Below are 18,858 nucleotides of genomic sequence, written 5' to 3'. Positions count from 1 at the left end.
TGGAATTAATACTTGGACATCACGATTTATATATTTGTTTATTATAATTGTTTATTATAATTTAATTGAATACACATTATTATAATTGATACATATTTAATGAATAAATTTTTTATTTTTGTTATTCATATATTCTATTTTAATATTAAATTTAATACATTTAATAATTCGTAATAAGAATATGTACGTAGATATTCAAAAATAATAATTTTTTATTTTTTAAGCATTTATTTACAAAATAAATCAAAGGAAAATTAATTTTACGAAAATAATTTGGACATATTGCAAATGCAGGATATTAATATATATAATAAAAAAGAATTTTAGAATTGATTTTAATAACCAAAAATACAATCCTTGATATATAAGAATATCGATTGAGAATTATTTATCAATTTATTAAGTTATAAATAATTAAAGTGTACATAAGATAAAGTCAGATGCGATTAAAGTAAGACAACTTCACCTCTGTCATACTTGTCATCTTATCTCTCTGTCTTTATTTAACTTAAATTGCTTATAACTCAATATATCAACATTTTTATATATCAACTTTTATGCTTCTTATAATCTCTAAAAGTGTATGACCTTTAAAAATCGATTCTCTGAATTATATAAATAATATAAGAATATATTAACATCTTATATATGTTATCAAACTTAGATAACGAATTTTTTGTAATGAGTTCTATTATTATTCATATGTAATGTTATTTTGAACAATGAAATATGCAAAAAATAATAATACATATTGAAGAAAAATGATAAATTCGTCTAAAATAAGAATAAATTATGAAGCAAAAGATAATTTTTTAAACGTTAAAGTACTTAAAATATGTCCTAGAAGAAAATAGAGTATAAAATATAATATTTAATTTTTATAAAAAATTACTGTTTTCTTAATTAAATAAATATCCTAATATTTTTATTATAAATATTCGAATGTTAAATTTCGCCATTATTTAATTTATCGCAGAAAATTATGTGTATTAAATAAATAAAACTGTTATATTTCTATTAACAACAAGCTTTAATATATTATATTAAATAACAATTGAATTCAATTACAATAAACAAATACGTAAAACAATAATGTCTTATCATCCGAAAATTAATTCCAGTTATACAATAAAATAATATGTTACGTCGAATTTATTTAATTTGTAATTAAATTAATCTTTATTAAAAACAAGAAAAGAATGAACATATTTATGCATGACTTCACAGATTTTAACGATTTTTAAATTATAGAGGCTAAGAATAACTTCTTCTTATACACAATTTTCAAGATATTTGCAAAAAAATAACTACTATATCGAAGACATTCGACCGAAATTATCATAATTTTATGTTAATTTTTTCCATTGACAATTTGAGATTCGGATCTCAAAATAAAATAACCTTTATATAAATGACAATGATAGATAGCAACATGAGACACATTTTGAATGCTGGTCATGAAGCATAGTGATGTCTGGAATTCAATGTAGTAGCATGATTTTTTATCTCGAAAGCTAACCGATTTCTCTATAACATATTTAAAAATCATCAAAATTCACTTATAAATTGGAAAAAAGCAACTGATTCCTCTTGATACTAGTAAAGATGCTGTCATTTAGAATCAGAAAATTGAATGTACAGTTTTCTATCAGTTTTGGTCTTCTAGATGCTACAAATATATAATCTTCGATAGGATTGATCGATTTTTGACCTGGCACTCTCAGTTACGAATCGCGAATCGCGAATTCGTTGCAATCGCGGCCAACAATCGACCGACAATGTAAGATACTTAACCGATAAGATGTTCTCGACAAAAGGCACGTCACCATGATTCTTTACTTCTAATGAAAGTACCGGGGACAAGAGCCCTTTGCTCTGACACGTCAACATTTCTCAATTTTCGTCCATCAAGATATATACATTTAATACCAAATCTAATAAAAATGAAAAGATATTATGTTTTCGTTCCTTCAAAAAAATCCAGAAAATTCTTTTAATCATTTTAATAATTCTTGAATTTTAATTCTTATAATTCGTATAGGAATACAATTGAATCATAATAGAATTGATTGTGTTCTGTAATGCATCAAATATGTTAGAAATAATTTTATATTAGAGACAAAATAAAATATAATATGAAAATACAATTAAAAAATGGATAAAAAAAAATTAAAATTGGTATTAATTTAAAGTTGAAACAAGCAATTATAAAATGTTTAACGATAAAACTTTGGACAGATTATAAATTTCATTCATTAAATTATATCAATTTTCTCCAAAAAAAATATATTGTTAATAATGATTTTCGAAATTTCTAATTATATATATAATTAATTTCACTAAAATAATATAAGGAGTCTTCATCTTTAAAGTTTCATTTTCTTTCTTATTGTATTCTTTTAATATGCTTTTATCATTTTGCTGTAAGACATTTCGTGCAGTTTTATTTACAGTCGTAAAAACTTTTCAAGAAATTGGTTTCGACATTCCGAATAGTTCTATCTGTTTTGCATTTTAAGATGGCACCATTTTGACTCTGTCGGATATCTCGAGCTGTAACATCCACTGCAATCCTAATCTATCTCTGATGATACAATTGTTTCAATTCGATATAACAAAAATCTTATTTTCAAATTTGTTTTTGAGAAATGTAATTTTTATACCGTTTAACAACGTAGATTTTCTTTTTTGAAAAATTATGCAAGATAACTTTTAATATTTGCACAATAATTCTAGTTACAATTTTAAATAAAATAAGATAAATTTATAAAGTTTATTTGCAAAGTTTCAAAAAATATTGTTTTAATAGTAACATGAAATCTTCAAACTTTTTCAAGGATTAAATTTTGACTCAATTTTGATTTCAGTTTTATTTCGAGTCATGGAATATTCAGAATCAATTTGAATAAATAACATTAAGATTTCCTCTTTTTTATTTTATTTTAATTTATTGCAAAATTATCATATTCACATATATACATGTGTCTGACATACAAAATAAAGCTTTATACATATACTTTCAATTGCGAAAGGCAATTGACATTTCTAATTCCCAAGTTGCTCAAAAGTTAATTATATCTCGATCCACCAAAGAGATACCAACCAAAAACTCGACGATATATTACTCCATCCAGGTCACTATAACGCAATTAATGGATCGAGCGAAGCGGAATCTCGAGATCCTCTTTTCCCCTTGATATTCTTCTTCTTTTTTTTTTTTTTCCAAGCCAACTGCTTTCAGCTTCATCGGCGGAAATAGTTGGTCACAAAGGATTTGTTTGGAAGCCCCGCATTACAGAACACTGCATATCGAAAAGGCTTCTTCGATGTATTCCTCTACCGCGCTTAACACATTCAATTACCTCTTTCGTGGGTCACCGTTGTCACATTTAAACTCGGTGTGTACGGTTGCACACAACCGATCGCTTCTTATCTCTCTGGTAATTCATTCTATTCTCCAACTGGAAATTGTTGAAAATTATTCAATTAATACTTATCTGAATATTTAATTTTATTTATCTTTTATTTATCTATTTATTTATCGATGTTTCTTTTTTCATCCTTCGTAATTTTTTTTATTATTTTAATTCATTTTAAATGGAAAATTACACAAAAGTCCAATACTCAATAATTATTTACGAAAAATTATTATCCTTGACGATGTTTTAATGTACATTGATTTAATGTTTGCATTAGATTTGGGCTAATTTTTTTAATTCGATCGTCTAACTTAAATTGTTTTTTGTCGAAATATTTTTGTTAATAATTTTTTAATAAACAATAACCAAGTAAAAATTTTCACACTATTACCCAAGATAATAGTTAAAAATCAAAATCGAGATCAGAAATGGTTTTTTTTTTTGTAAATATTTACCGAATATTCTTTTATTTATCGAATATTTATCGATGTTTCTCGAGTTATTTTTATATTTTTCAATTTGTTGTAACTTTAATCAAAATTAATTGTACCGAGAATCGAGAAATTTACTAAAATATAATATTACTTTATTTGTTAAATATTTATTGACACGTTTTTCGTTATTTATATTCCCATCAATTTCGATTCTGTTATAATTGGGAACTGTGGAATTTTATCCAAGAGTTCAATATTTTCTTTCAAATATATCGACGCATTCTATATTATTTTTATCCTTCTCTTAATGAATTGGAATTCACTGTAATTTTAATTATAATTCACTACAGATACTAACTCGGAATTGCAAAAATTATCTCTTATTTTTTTATCAAACGTTTATTAAATACACATTTTCCGTTAATTACAATCCTTAGTAGTTCATTGTAATATTAATTTTAATTTTTCATACTTTAAAAAACTCTACCGATACTCATATTATCCAAGATTCTAATAATCTTTCGTTTATTATTTATCGACGCTTTTCTAATTATTTTTATTTCTCGATAATTTTATTCTTAATTGCCTTGAGCTACTCCAATGTGTTAACGATAAATATTCATAAAGATTTTTTAAATGAATATTATTATTTAGATTGTTTGTATTAATGCTTGAAGAAAAGTTTAAATTAATTATAAAGGTGATAATAAAGTTAATAGGGAGTACAATGGTTCTTTCTATTGATTATCTCAATGCTGTATGTATACTGCTCATTATTAATGGTTCTCAGTTCTTTCTCATTGCAAACATTGTTCAATGTTATTAATTAATAATTGTTAATAATTAATATTCTTATCATATTCATCAACAGATACACTATAAATTATTTGATCATCGTATTCTTTATAATTCCTTATATGAGAATCGACAGAAAATTAGGAAAATGATTTAACGAGACAATCCATATCTCTTTTCGAATATCGATCTTCTAATCTTCGCAATGGTTCGCCATTTTACATTCAAAATAATACGTGTAAATTCTGTAATTCCCAAATCAAAAATTGATCATTTAATAGACACTTAAACATAAATATAATATTTTAAACGAAATTTAAAATAAGACACAAGATAATTGAAAAAAAAAATTTCCATTTCCTACGTTATCTCCACCAAATTTTATTTATTTAACATCCAACATTCGTTATTCGATACCCGAAATAATGCATGCAACTAAATAAAGATTCTAAATTCGATGAATTCGCCACTTATGTTATATTTAATATAAGACATCCGATAACAAAACCAAAGTGCATTCCTTTACATGCATAATTGCAATCAAAGGACTATGATCTTTCGTAAAAAGTGAGCAGACGTAAAAGACTCGGACACATAGCCAGAGGCAATTACACGATTCGAGGGATATCACGATGAGAACGGCATTATTATTTGCATATATAAATCTGTATAGGTGGAGATCGCTCGTTCAACGTAGAATATTAATGGGATGAGTATACGTATCGTACCGGACGGAATTGGCATAAACATGCATCCTATTTCTCGTTATCTCCGTGACACGTGTTTATCCTTTCGTTGATTACGAATACAATCGAATTTTATGATATTGTATCTAAATAAGTAATTTTTATTTTATTTATTTATTATCTTATCCTATCTGAATTATTGTTGTAAAATTCTTTTTCAATTTAATAATTTTACTTCATAACAAAGTAACAAAATAACAAATATTTGTGTTTGTCTAAAATAAATTTTGACTTGCTTTCTTTTTTTTTTCCTTTTTAAATATATACGATTTTGTGTATCAGATGTATAATATTAATGCTTTTGCAACCAGATTGCAAAATCTTTCTCTACTTTTTAAAACTTTGCGAATCTTTGAAATTAAAATAGATTCTCAAAATATTTTGATTTTTTCCACGATTTTAGAAAAAGTTTAGAGTTAAGGACTGAAAGAAATATATTTATAATCATATTAAAAAGATTCGATCTCCAAAAGACGCCAGACACATTTCACCCAATGATCGGCCATGTTTCTTTAGCCGCGGGAAATTTGATTTCTCTTCGAGAGATTTTCACGAGGAGAGGTACGATGAGGGAGAGGGGCATAGCTCGCAAATGTTCGCCTTGCTTCGAATGTGGAACATCGATTGACCGGTGAGCCGTGTGTGAGGTCGTTTGTTGTTTAATAGAAAGGCGGCTGCGGGACACTGGGTGGGCGGCCATGTATGGGGAAACAAAGCTCGTCTAAAAGCAGCGGCCCTGGCGACACGCGGCGAACGAAAGTCCTACTCTCTCTCGTCGTTCGAGCCTTGGGGTGGCTTTCGTGGTTGGTTTCCCTTTTGACTGGGTAGGAAACAGGGCCAATTACGACGCGAGCGTGATCGAGATCGGTCAACTGGACGGGGACAAGCAATGGTTTCACTGTTAATTCGTTAGTTTCGTTTATTTATTTATTTTCCCTTTTCTTCCATTTTTCTATAGATGGAGGAAAACAAAGAGAGGTGGAAGATTGAATTCGTTGGGGGCAGGTGTGATCGAGAAGAATGGATGAGACCAAGGTTTTAATTACGTCAGTTTTCGACGGGTTTGATTAAATTTTATTTTTGGGATGGATTTTTATTTTAATTAAATTTATTATTGCTTTCGATTCTGGGCTCGAGTGCTCGGGATATTAAGCCTTGCTTGCAATCACACGGTGTCGCGTCGTTTTGATTTTGTTAATTGGCTAAATTTTCAATCAAGTTATTAATTAATCGTTTCTTGCCGGTTGGAGAAATAAATTTTTTTGAGGAAAATGATTTGATTGGTTGGGCTGAGAGAGATATGTTTCTTGAGCTATCAAACTGATGAGATTGAGATTTTAACGGAACGGAATATTTTAATTCTGATTATATATTTTATTGAGTCATCTTGTAAATAATGTTGTTTTAAAAATCTTATTTAATAATATAAATAAAAGTTAACAATACTTGTGCTTGTTTTTTTATATCGCATTTTATATTATATTTTCAAATAAAATAATGTATAAATAATAATTTATCTAATTTCTATTTTCTTAAAACTTTATTATTTAAAAAAATTATAATATAATATAAAATAATGTTATTAATTGAGTATAATGGATGTGATGCATTAATATCATTTAAATTACTTGAGAATTTTTTTAAAAACTTTTTTACAAATCGTTTCCTTATTAAAGTTTCATATTATTTATCTCATTCTTCGTTTGTTATTTACAAATGAAAAAAATTTAATTTTAAAATTGAAATTTTATAAGAAATGTTTCCATGTAATTGAAATTAGATTTCTGAAACTTTATTTATAGAATAATTTAATTTATAATTTTATATAATGTAATTAAAAAATGTCTCAGTTTACAAATAAACAACATCATAATTCTAATAATTGTATATATTTTACACATATATATATTATTATTATATTCGTCAAATTTAATTCCAATTGTCGTTAATATTTAAAAATTCAAGTCAAAATTTAACGCAGTTAAAAATATATTTAGAAAAATCTTATGAACGTTTGTTTAATAAATTTATATTCTTCAGTCAAACGAAACCTTAATTATTATTCAAGCAATATCGAATTTAATTTCATATTTATTGATTTTGATCTTGAAGAATCAAAGAAATTTTTGAGAAAATTATTTGTAAAAAACTCTATTGACTGGTTTACTTAAAGTTTATTTAAAATTGATGGAATAGAAAGAATCTGGGAAATTATTTAAGAGAAAAATCTAAAGGTTTGAGTGTTCTTTCTCAACTTAATTTGCGTTTATTGTTCCCGATCGATTCTTCGACGAATACGTTGTTCCGTGAACCTTGTTGAGTAATGGCAATTTCCAATAACTCGTTTGAGCTGATACAGTTAAGATTGAGAGGAAAATGTATAGCTTCGGGGCTAATTAATTTTTCTGAAATTATCCGAAACTGGATACATTCATTCTATCAAGGAAGCAAGAATTCACTCATCGAGTGAAAAATCATTAAATCGAATAAAAATTTATATGGTATGAGCGAAATATAATTACATTCAGCCTGAAATCTTATTGTGATCAAATATATCAACAATATATAAGATTTGTGCATTACAATTGAATAAATAAAATCCAATAAAATTGTGCGTAAAGCAATGTTTTTCAATATTGTTGAAATATATGAATTAAATAATATAAATAAAAGTGATAATTATAACCAATAGTGAATCGATTGCAATTGTTATTAAAATCATGAAGTATTGACTTTATCGATAATCGATAACCGAATCTTTTATTATAGTTATATAAATATTTTTATATTTAATTAATGCATTAAAAAAAAATTTGTTAAGTAAATAAAGTAAATAATATATAACGAATATTCAAATGTATTATCTCAAATAATAACTTTCGTACTAAAAATTATGGCATACTGCAAATTCTTCATTAATTTCGAAGTGCACAATTAATCCAAAAAGAAAAGATTATACTGTGTTAAATGATTTAATAGAAAAAGAAAAAACACAACATATTATTCAACAAGTTTTGCACAAATTAAACGATCAACTAGAACGTTCAATAAACGATTTGAATGATTAATAAAACGTGACAATAATTTAATTTTAATTGGTTAAACTTCCGGCAGGATCGAGTTCAACGGTGAAAAAGCGTAAGTCAAAAGCGAGGTGAAAACAAGACTTGAAGAATGGAATTATAAGAGGGGAATAAAGATCTCGCGGAACTGACTAAAGGGTTGAGCTTTTGAGTAGAGGTAGAAGAGGGAACTGCCACTATCGATAATCGTTTAATCTAGGTCATAGCGGGAGATAGCTTTATCTTTCGTCAAGGATAGACGAAACCGTAGAAATGGAGGTCTCCAGGGCAGAAGGAGGGACAAAGGAGATGGAAGTTTTCCTCGAACGAGAACTCCGCCAGACAGCCGAGTACGACTCGTTCGATCGATGCGATGTCGCGTGAAAATTGTTGGGGAAAAAAGGAAGGAAAAGTGAGAAAACTTTGCAACACTTTTGTGTGCAAGGAAATTTCTATCTCTCTCTCTTATCTCCTGTCCCCTACGAGTTTTTCTTTCTTCTTCAATGATCGATGGCGTGAAAGTTTGTTAGAAATAGAGAAAGAATAGGCAAGGTTGAGGAGAGTACTTTGGATGCGAAGCTTCATTTCGAATGTATCCTCAAGGATGTTGATGGTAAAAGTGGAGGGTCCTTTACGGCCGATTAACTCTTCGCCATTTGCCTTTGTGCTTGGAATAGATCGAAATATTAACCCTTTCGTGGCAAGTCGAGTTTGAAGTGATCTTTCAAAAGCAGGCAACGGTTTTAGTGCAACAACACGTTTGCATTTCTGAAAAGTCGTTTCAAAACTATGTTTATTTCACGAATTCAAAACTTTTGCCTTACATGTATTTATATAACATGTTTAGGGCTTGTTGTTTGATAGTTTCGTTTAATTAAAAGATGCTGCTGGTTCACGTCAGTGATCTTTCCTTCTCCTTGGCGAGATTAAATTTGATTAAAAACTTTCCAAGAACGTCAAACTCGTTTTCTATGCAAAAGTGCTATTTTTTTACAAATATTTCAAAGTTTATAATCTTGTAACGTTAAATAACTTTCGATAAATATCAGGAATAATGACGAAAGCTCAGATATATCTGCATTCGTTTATTTACTAAGAAAAGAAGAAGAAGAAACTTTTTTATCTTCATTGTATATGATTAAGTTTGTTAAAAAAGAATCGAAGTTCCACTTTATTAGAAATGAATATCTAGAATACATGGCCGTGACCCCACACACTGGTTAGCTCTGGTTCGATCTTTGCAGACAATGTTTCCCTTTAAAATCGATTAAACCGGATGTGTTCTTAACGCGCGCGCTCGAGAACTTTGCAGGGTAAACATCAGAATTCATTTATACGATCGATGAAGCATTTTGCTCCACATTCGTCAAGGTTTTGTATCTCCTGCCCGCTGTGCCGCCATAAAAATGCTAATTCTTTCCATTGTACGATGTTACTTTACATCTCGAATTCTGTTTCTGATAAGAACGATATTCATACGAGGTTATGGATGCTTAAGAGCGAGCTATTTCTGCCTTCCTATATCCCTGTTAATACAAATTAATAAACATCAGACATAGATATATTTCCTTCTCCTTTTTTCCTCTTTCATCGATATTTCTTGTAATATGAATTGGACGAATGGATTTATGCAAATAATATCTCGAATTTCTTTCACGATGGAAAGCTTCGATGAAAGAAGAAGACAGTGATCGATAAAAGAGTGAATCTTGATAAATTGTGCATTCTGAGTACGAATTTTTAACTCTCCTTGTCTATCACCTATCTACAATTGTTTTTTCCTAGAAAACATTAGGTAAATTAGCGATTTAAAGTTCTGTTCCTTTCTAAAAAAATTACTTTTTTCTTTTTACAATGAATTACAAAATTTAGAAAATTAATCGAATAAAAATTGAAATACAATCATTTTCTTCGAGAAGATTCAACAATCCTTTCGTCAATTGACATAATTTTCCATCCCTTGTCGAGCACTGATGTCTGAAACCTCGGGTGGTTGAATAGATTTTGCTTCGAAAAGGGCTGCGAGGACGTAAATGCAAGAAGGTCGATGATCCTTCTTTATGAGGTTGTCAGGATATAAGTTCCGTAGCAGGACAGACGGCGCCAAGTTCTGTCTCCTTGCCATTAGGGAAGCCTACATTCTACGTCCAACAACGAACGCACACATAACGCCGTTCTGGAGGGAGAGGAACACAGACGGGCTTTAACGCATAACACGTGACTGTATGCGCACAGGACGGCACGGGTCGTCCACGAATTAAGTTGTTTTTCGAAAACTCCCGATCGGGGTTACGTCCTTGGGCGTCCGCTGTTCCCATTAGCCCGGGGTGTGCCCCAGATTTTCATCGATGGCACTGTTTATTTTTAGGTTTCTACGATATCGAAGATAGTCCGCGCGTCAGCAACTATTTCATCTTCGGTTTGGGAAGATTCCATCTATCGACCTTGCTTTTTCCTTTACTATTTCACCGCTTACGATTGAAGTTCTCCCTTCACGCGTATATTGTTCCACGTACATCCGTATATAACGTCGTCTAATTTCGATTATGATTCGTACGTGTAATATTGGTATCTCGTTCCGTATATCGTTTCGATAAAACACGTGGCGTTTGATGCGATTTGAATTTCGCGTCACCTCGAGGCGCTGCGGCGCGCATGCGCTTTAACTGTCAGCGTGACATTTCGCGAAAGAGTATAACAAAGCGAATTCGATATTCGTGAATGAATGATGTGGAAAAGTGGTGAAATATTGCATGAAGGGGCTCATAGATGTTTCAGGAAATATATGAAATATTTGTATCGGGTTATTTTAAACTTTAGTCGACAGAAGAATGTGAGGTTATACAGGTATGCATAGGAACAATTTGTACTTTATTTGTAATATGGAATATTTCTTTTATTTTCAGCTGAATGAGGCTCATGGAACCCTTGGGTGTTGCCCCGGATGTGGTGGAGACGGGCGCATTGAAAAAATGGTCCGACTTTCCCGTCCAACACCGATTCACAGACTACTCCAATTCTATTGGAGAACCAACTCATCACACTATAAGTCCTTTTCCATGTCAACCAACGCTTAACAACAAGCTTGCTCTATGGTAAGCTATAAGATAACTTTACAAAGGTTTATTTAATTTACAAAAAGTTATAAATATTATTATTATTTTTTAGGACTGGGGATATTTCTATTTTACAAGTGGATGCAGTAGTAAATTCCACAAATGAAACAATGGATGATAATAGTCCTATGTGCCAAAGAATATTTGTTCGGGCTGGATCAGCACTTAAGATGGAAATATTTAATGAAATCAAAGGTATTGCTTGTAAAGTAGAAAATAAAATTGAAAATAAAATAATTACATCAATATTGAATTGTGTGTAATGTAAATAATTGTCTACAGAATGCAAAACCGGTGAAGTAAGAGTAACTCAAGCTCATGGTTTACCAGCACGCTTTATTATTCATACTGTAGGACCAGTATACAATGTAAAATACCAAACAGCAGCTCAAAATACATTACATTGCTGCTATAGGTAAATTTTATATTAAATAATATAAAGCGTTTATTTAAATATATGTGCGAAGTATATAAAATATTATTCATGTTTTTGTATAGAAATGTTTTGCAAAAAGCACGAGAGCTTGGTTTACGCACGATCGCGCTGCCAGTAATTAATTCTGTACGAAGAAATTATCCTCCCGATGCGGGAGCACATATTGCACTGAGTGAGTGTGAATTATTTAAATTAATATTATTTTTAAATTCATTTAAGTATATGATAATTATTCCCAATTATGTTTCATTGTATGTAATAGGAACAATAAGAAGATTTCTGGAGCAATATGGCGATTCTGTTACATGTATTGTACTTGTATTGGAACCGTGTGATCTTGGAATTTACGAAGTTCTTCTTCCACTCTATTTCCCAAGAAATTTAGCAGAGCAAGATAACGCGTGTTGGCAACTACCGAACGATATAGGTGGAACGGATGGAGAACCTTTACTTCCTGATCGACAAATTAGGATCATCGATAATCCTCAACATGCTTTACATGGTAATAACGTGAAACGATGTATTAGAAATAATATATTTTAATTAAAAAATGTTATACGCTACAATGTTTTACGTTTATTTGTTATAGGCGATGAAAGTGTAGAATTATCTGCGCAATTAGAAACATCCGTGAATATTGGTGAACATGCGTTTGCACAAATGCAAGGTGATTTGGATCGACAAAGACTTCTTGGAGAAAGGCCACCTGCCGATCCACTTGCAGATATCATGCTGAAACAAATGCAACAGAAAGAAAGGTATGATTAAAAATATTTTTTGAATTAAAAATCGTTATTGAATGTATAGCAATATAACAATTGAACTCTAACATAACAATTGAATATATAACAAATCGATCATTTGTCCAATTTTATAATATAATCTATCGCAGTTTTTTTGTGATATAATTATAGATATTTGCGTGAAAGTAGTGTATAACGAATATTTATTAAAAAAAAAATTTGAAAAAAAAATGTGTCGACCATACGTACTGGAAGTGGATATAAATAGTGATTTAAATAGGTATGTAAAATCGTGTGATTGTGGGACTATACAAACATTTGCTTTAATTGTAGAGTGTTCGTTTTAATTTAATTATAATCGAGTATATATATATCGAGTAACAATGATCAATATTAATATAAATAAATAATATATAAATATAATTCATATAAATACGCCATTCTTTGTGTAAAATCTAAATAAAATAACAACATATCTATTGACAAATGTGCGAAGCACTCTGACATTAAAGATTAAAATTTTTCATATCGAAATGTTTTCATATAAAATATTAAAATTAACTTAATTCTTATTATTATTAACTTAATTCTAAAATATTCAACGTTATATATTCTTTGTTAATACAAAGAAGTACTAACTTTCCATTTAATTTTCCCAAAATGTAATAAAATCTATAATTTCATTCAATGAATATTACAAGTATAATTATGCATAAAATCCACATTTCTTTTGTACATTATAATGCTAATTTTACTATTTTAAGTAGAAACATAATATGTACTACTTTCATATATAAATATCTATAAATCTTTCATATATAAATATCTATAAATCTTTCGTATATAGTTATACGGTACTTTTTTATCGTAGAAATCTTGATTTATTAATACATTATATATCATTGGTCGATAAAGAGATCGAGAATAGAATTGAATTATTTTTATGTTTGAGAGTAACTCCAATGAAGATTTTTAGAAAATGCATTTTCTCTAATTTTTAAAAAGTAATAAATGTGTATCTTTTTATTTATTATTTATTTATTAATATTAATATTTATTTAATAACATAACATAAGATGTTTCAAAAAGACAAAATTTCTTTCTTATCGAATGCAGGTTTCTTCAATATCAACTATTGCTATGAATGTTTCATTCAACAATTATATTATATTATCATATAAAACATTATCATATAAAACAATAAAATAATAAAATCCATTTTTTAAAGGTTACTATTTGTAGAATAATTCACATTTATTACATATACATATAATTATAATTTTTAATATATTTGATTATCCAATTCTGTAATTGCACATGATACATAATGTGATTTAAATACTTTTTCAAGTTAAACAATATACTATTTATTTTATTAATCATTCTACATATTTATAGTTTTTCTCTATATTAATATGAGAACATACATGCATAATCCAAAATTAAAGAATTATTTTACTAATTAATTTTAATAAATTATTTATTACATGATTGTAATGATAATTACAATTATAATGAGATATCGATTTTCTATTTATTTATCAATGGAATTCTTTCTATTTATTATTGAAAGAAAAATTACCTTTATATAAAAAGCTTCCGTCAATAATATCGTTGATAGAAACGGCCTCGTAACCTTTCTACGCTGCAAGCTCGTTTATGTATCTCGAAATAGCATGATACGCATAAAACATATTCGATGTCTAGAATATTCTAGTAATAATTTATCTAATTTTTTACGAAAGCTCGTCACTCATATTTGCAAGAAATCATTCGATTAATTATGACGATTCATTAAACAAGATAAATTCTTTGAGGTTCCTTTCAAAATCTTAATGCTATTTTATCGCAATGAAATCTTATAAGTACAAAATTAAATTAAGAATCTGGAGTTTTGCAATTTGGTAGAAACAAGATTCTACAATTTGCTGCATTCCTCTAGAATGAATAAAACATTAACAGAATCTATTTTTTTTTGTTATATTTATTATATTTTTGTAAGATTAGATAAGTCAAATATAGTACTTAATTTTAGAATGAAAAATGATGCTTATATAATAATTATTCATTTTTTCTTTTTCTCTTTTTTTACAAAAAGAAAATTCTATGATATTCATAATTTTCAATGTTAATCCTCGTAACATTTTTGAATTCCAAACTTTAATTTTTTTATTTAACATAAAAATATAAAATAGGAAATAACATTATTATAAAATCATTATTATGACAAACAATTTCGTAATTTTTTCTAAAAAATATAGTTAATTTCTCAATTTAAAGTGAACAAATGAAAAAATCGGTACGAAATATCTTCATGACCTTAAGCTTGAATTTTCAACTATATTTTCTACTCATATTTTCAAAATGTTCATACATCACTCACGCCAGATAAATGTTTATTTGATGCATATAGTTTACTTAAATTCATCAGCACTGGTAAACATTAGTTTAGACATCTGTCAAAGTTAATGTTGGAACATCTGGCGCCTTTAACAATGATCTTTCGTGTATTTTTCAAGTGAACTGCAAGATTGCCAAACTATTAAATTTTCTTTTATTTCTTTACTTCCTTATATTTCTAATATAATAATGATTTATTAATATTTTCTATATTTCTATATTTTTCAACGTAAAATTTCTTGATCTTTTAATTTTCTGTAAATTCTTAGTGATCATTTGATTACAGAGATTATTTATTATTCTTTCTGCTAATTCGAGACGTGTCTTAAAAGATTAATGATTTCGATAAAGAAATGGTTTAACCGATCATTTTGTTGATGAAACACCTTGGATTCATTATAATTGAGGCCACGGTCTCGTGAAATCTTTAATACGATCAATTGAGAAATCGATCCAAGCTATTATGAAGGTTCTTTTCTATAAAATAGGAAATTTAACTTAAATGAAACATTTATCATAAAAGATAAATGCTTTTTTCTTTTATCAATTGAAATTATTACTTAATATAAATTAATTAAATTATTACAAAATTTATTTTATATTTCTAACTTATTTTTCTACATAAAATCATAGTTATAGAAGATATTGTATGAAATCAGATAATAAGATAACTTTTCATGAAAAAATAAATCGAAAAAATTTCATTTTTTTATTTATTTGCTTTGTTTTCGAATAAATGGAGAATTGAATTTTCTTTCAAATTTAAGTGAAGAGCTAATAAATAAAATTATTGACACTTTTGTATGTAAAAGTAAAAAAATATATAAAATAAATATATTTCATTCAAAAATATTAATTTTCAAGAAAATTAAATTTGAAAATTGTACGAGTTCTTGATTATATGATCAAATTTTTATTTTCTCAAAAACAAGCAGTAATAAAATTAAGTTTATCAAATAATAAAATTATTTATATATACTTTAGAATAATCATTAATTCATATTCAATTAAGAATTAGACAATTTCACTTTGAATATTTTCAATAAACTTGATTTATTCGAAAACGAAGCGTGAAATGAAAAAATTTTATTCTTTCTTTTTGACTAATTTTTTCAAAAGGAATCATTTTCTGATCTGATGTACTATGATTAACCATATCTTATATAACATATTTTCCATTTTAATAAATATTAATGTTAACTTTATCTTCGATAATTATTAATCAAAATTTTAAAACTTATCATTTAGGAGGAACTTATCATTTTGATAGTTCTAGTGGTAAAATTTGTTTTCCACGACGTGATATTCATATTCAAAATGATATTCATAGATATAACACTCGTGTGTCAACGAGAATTTATAAAATGTAATAATAGCACAAGTGTATATTCAATATTCGAGGCAACGTAAGCAATGTTTATTATGATCCAAGATAACCTTGAGAAATTCGCAAAATTATGCTTCCTGCATCCGCAGGAAATTCTAAAATCACGTGCTCTTTATTTGCGCGTTCGAAGAAAGACCCGATATATCCGCGTAGCGTGTGCATCGATGATTAATCTTGCTGTAACTTTCAGTGCAAAAGAAATCGAATGTCGTCCTATTTTCATTTCGTCGAAAGCACAAAATCGAAATAATTGTATTGAAAATCAATAATGGATGAATCGTATTACTTGTGTACGTCGTTTCGAATAGAATTTCATCCATTATTTAGATACATATTTCTTTATAAGATATATATATATAGTAAATACAATCAATTTATTATTGTATTTTATTCATTAATATGATACTCACTTAAATAATTGGAAATATATCCTTGAAATTTTCAAAAATAATTAAAAAAAAATTAAATAATGTATTATATACATTTTTTTTAACCAAAAAAAATAAATAATATTATTTGTTTCTTGGACTTAAAAATTTTTTTAGATTACAGATTAGTCTAACTTGACTTTATTTGATTATCATTCATTTATCAAATTCTTTCAATATCATTTGATTACAGATACATATTTTTAAATAAATTTGAAAGGAGAAATAACTTTATTGTATCAAAACCATCACTTTTTTTTTCTTTTTTATTAAGAAACTCAAAAATTATCTATTCTTGTATTAAGGATAATATAAAATCCTAAAATTTAGAATGAAATGACGAATATTTCTTAGAATAAAAATTGTACAGTTTATTATAATTATTATTATTATAATCATGTAGAAGCAATACATTGTTAGAGATCGTTTCACTGTTATACTTGCTATCACAGGCGGGTTAAAGAAACGTAAAATAACGAAGCCATTAAGACCAGCCATTGATTTCAATCCTTCCCATTCTGACATTTCCAATTGGGCTCTCTAAAACGATAAACGAGTGTAACGATCGAACAGTAGCAGCTGGTTTCGATTAAACGAACACACGAACCGCGCTACATTAAAACCAATCGACCCAGAAATGTGAAAATATAACGCAATTTTACATCGTACCATGGAAGCATTGAAAATATATCCGTCATAGAATTAACCAATTATATAAATAAAATACATTAAAACGTCAATTATCCAAATTTATTCAATTATTCGAACACAAGATGAATATTTATGATATATTTGAACTAACATATCTGGAAAAATTTATTTTGGAAAATATATTCTAGGACGTATTTGATTGAAAAATCTGATTAATTTATTTTTTGTATTATTTCTCTTGTGAAATATGTGTTTTTTTTTTCGTGTGGTAATATTTATATACTTTATTACTATTAATAATTAATAATTTTTCGTTATTTGTAAATTTAGATTCATTGTTCTAATTAAATTTACGTAAACTTCTCTTGCAGCCTATTTCTGCCTATTTTATATTTAAATTGTAAATTTTTGTCTCATTTATGTAATTATAATAATGAAAATATGAATTTGCAATATGTTTTTATTTATATTTTCTTTCATATTTTCATAAACAATATCAATTAATAATACGTTGATTTAATATACTATAAATATGTATTAAATACATATTAATATATAAAAAAATAATATAAAAAATATATCTATTAATATAATAATATAATGTAATAATAATACGCGTATTTTTACAAGTATATATATATATGAATATTTTTTATGCTTAGTATATGAGACTTAACAAACTTGCATTTGATCTCTTCTTTTATGGTAATCGGTTGTCATACTTGGAATTAGTCAACGTAATAACGATTCGAAAATAGCCAGAGCTATAAATGGTCTTCCAACAAAACACGTGTGTATCATGCATGCGAGCCTACGGAATTCCTTGCTAAAAATTCATTAAACGAAAATATATATCATACTATGTCGAGCCTGCGTTGGCCAAATGTTATTCGAGTAATCAGTCAACATCGCTATAAGGTAGAATGAGATGGCTTTCCGCTTGGAAATGCTGCCAATTTCGCATATTCCAGTTGCACGTGTGTATCATGCATCAATGTTGATTCAAGGAATCCTGTGCTTGGAATTAATATATGCGCTTCCTGTATAATTAATTCGCGACATCGAATGCAGGTATTATTGATTTACAATAGTTGGGATTGGTTTTCGAATAAAAATTTGAAATCTGTTTCAACGAGATTTGAATAATATAAATCTCTAGGATTCATATTAGCATTTTGCAAGGTGATGTGATATGATTATGCTTCAACGCGTAATGGATATTTTATGAGAATTTCGGTAAA

At 27.6% G+C, this 18,858-nt stretch overlaps 1 protein-coding gene across 1 annotated transcript in view; it reads left to right on the top strand.

The window, feature by feature from the left end:
• Gdap2 (ganglioside induced differentiation associated protein 2) overlaps positions 1 to 18,858 on the top strand; it is a 79,121-nt gene that overhangs the window by 34,088 nt on the left and 26,175 nt on the right. Inside the window, exons 2-7 of the mRNA XM_003694271.4 lie at positions 11,363 to 11,551; positions 11,625 to 11,767; positions 11,855 to 11,987; positions 12,071 to 12,180; positions 12,271 to 12,510; positions 12,598 to 12,766. Of these exons, the coding sequence (XP_003694319.1) occupies positions 11,367 to 11,551; positions 11,625 to 11,767; positions 11,855 to 11,987; positions 12,071 to 12,180; positions 12,271 to 12,510; positions 12,598 to 12,766 (980 nt within the window). The 5' untranslated portion in view covers positions 11,363 to 11,366. The remainder of the gene's footprint in view (positions 1 to 11,362; positions 11,552 to 11,624; positions 11,768 to 11,854; positions 11,988 to 12,070; positions 12,181 to 12,270; positions 12,511 to 12,597; positions 12,767 to 18,858) is intronic.

This window comes from Apis florea, unplaced genomic scaffold, assembly GCF_048593485.1.
Source record: "Apis florea isolate Af1SG1 unplaced genomic scaffold, ASM4859348v1 contig_2291_pilon, whole genome shotgun sequence".
NCBI lineage: Eukaryota > Metazoa > Arthropoda > Insecta > Hymenoptera > Apidae > Apis > Apis florea.
The sequence above is the reverse complement of the archived record's forward strand: the minus strand, read 5'-3'. Positions and strand labels throughout refer to the sequence as shown.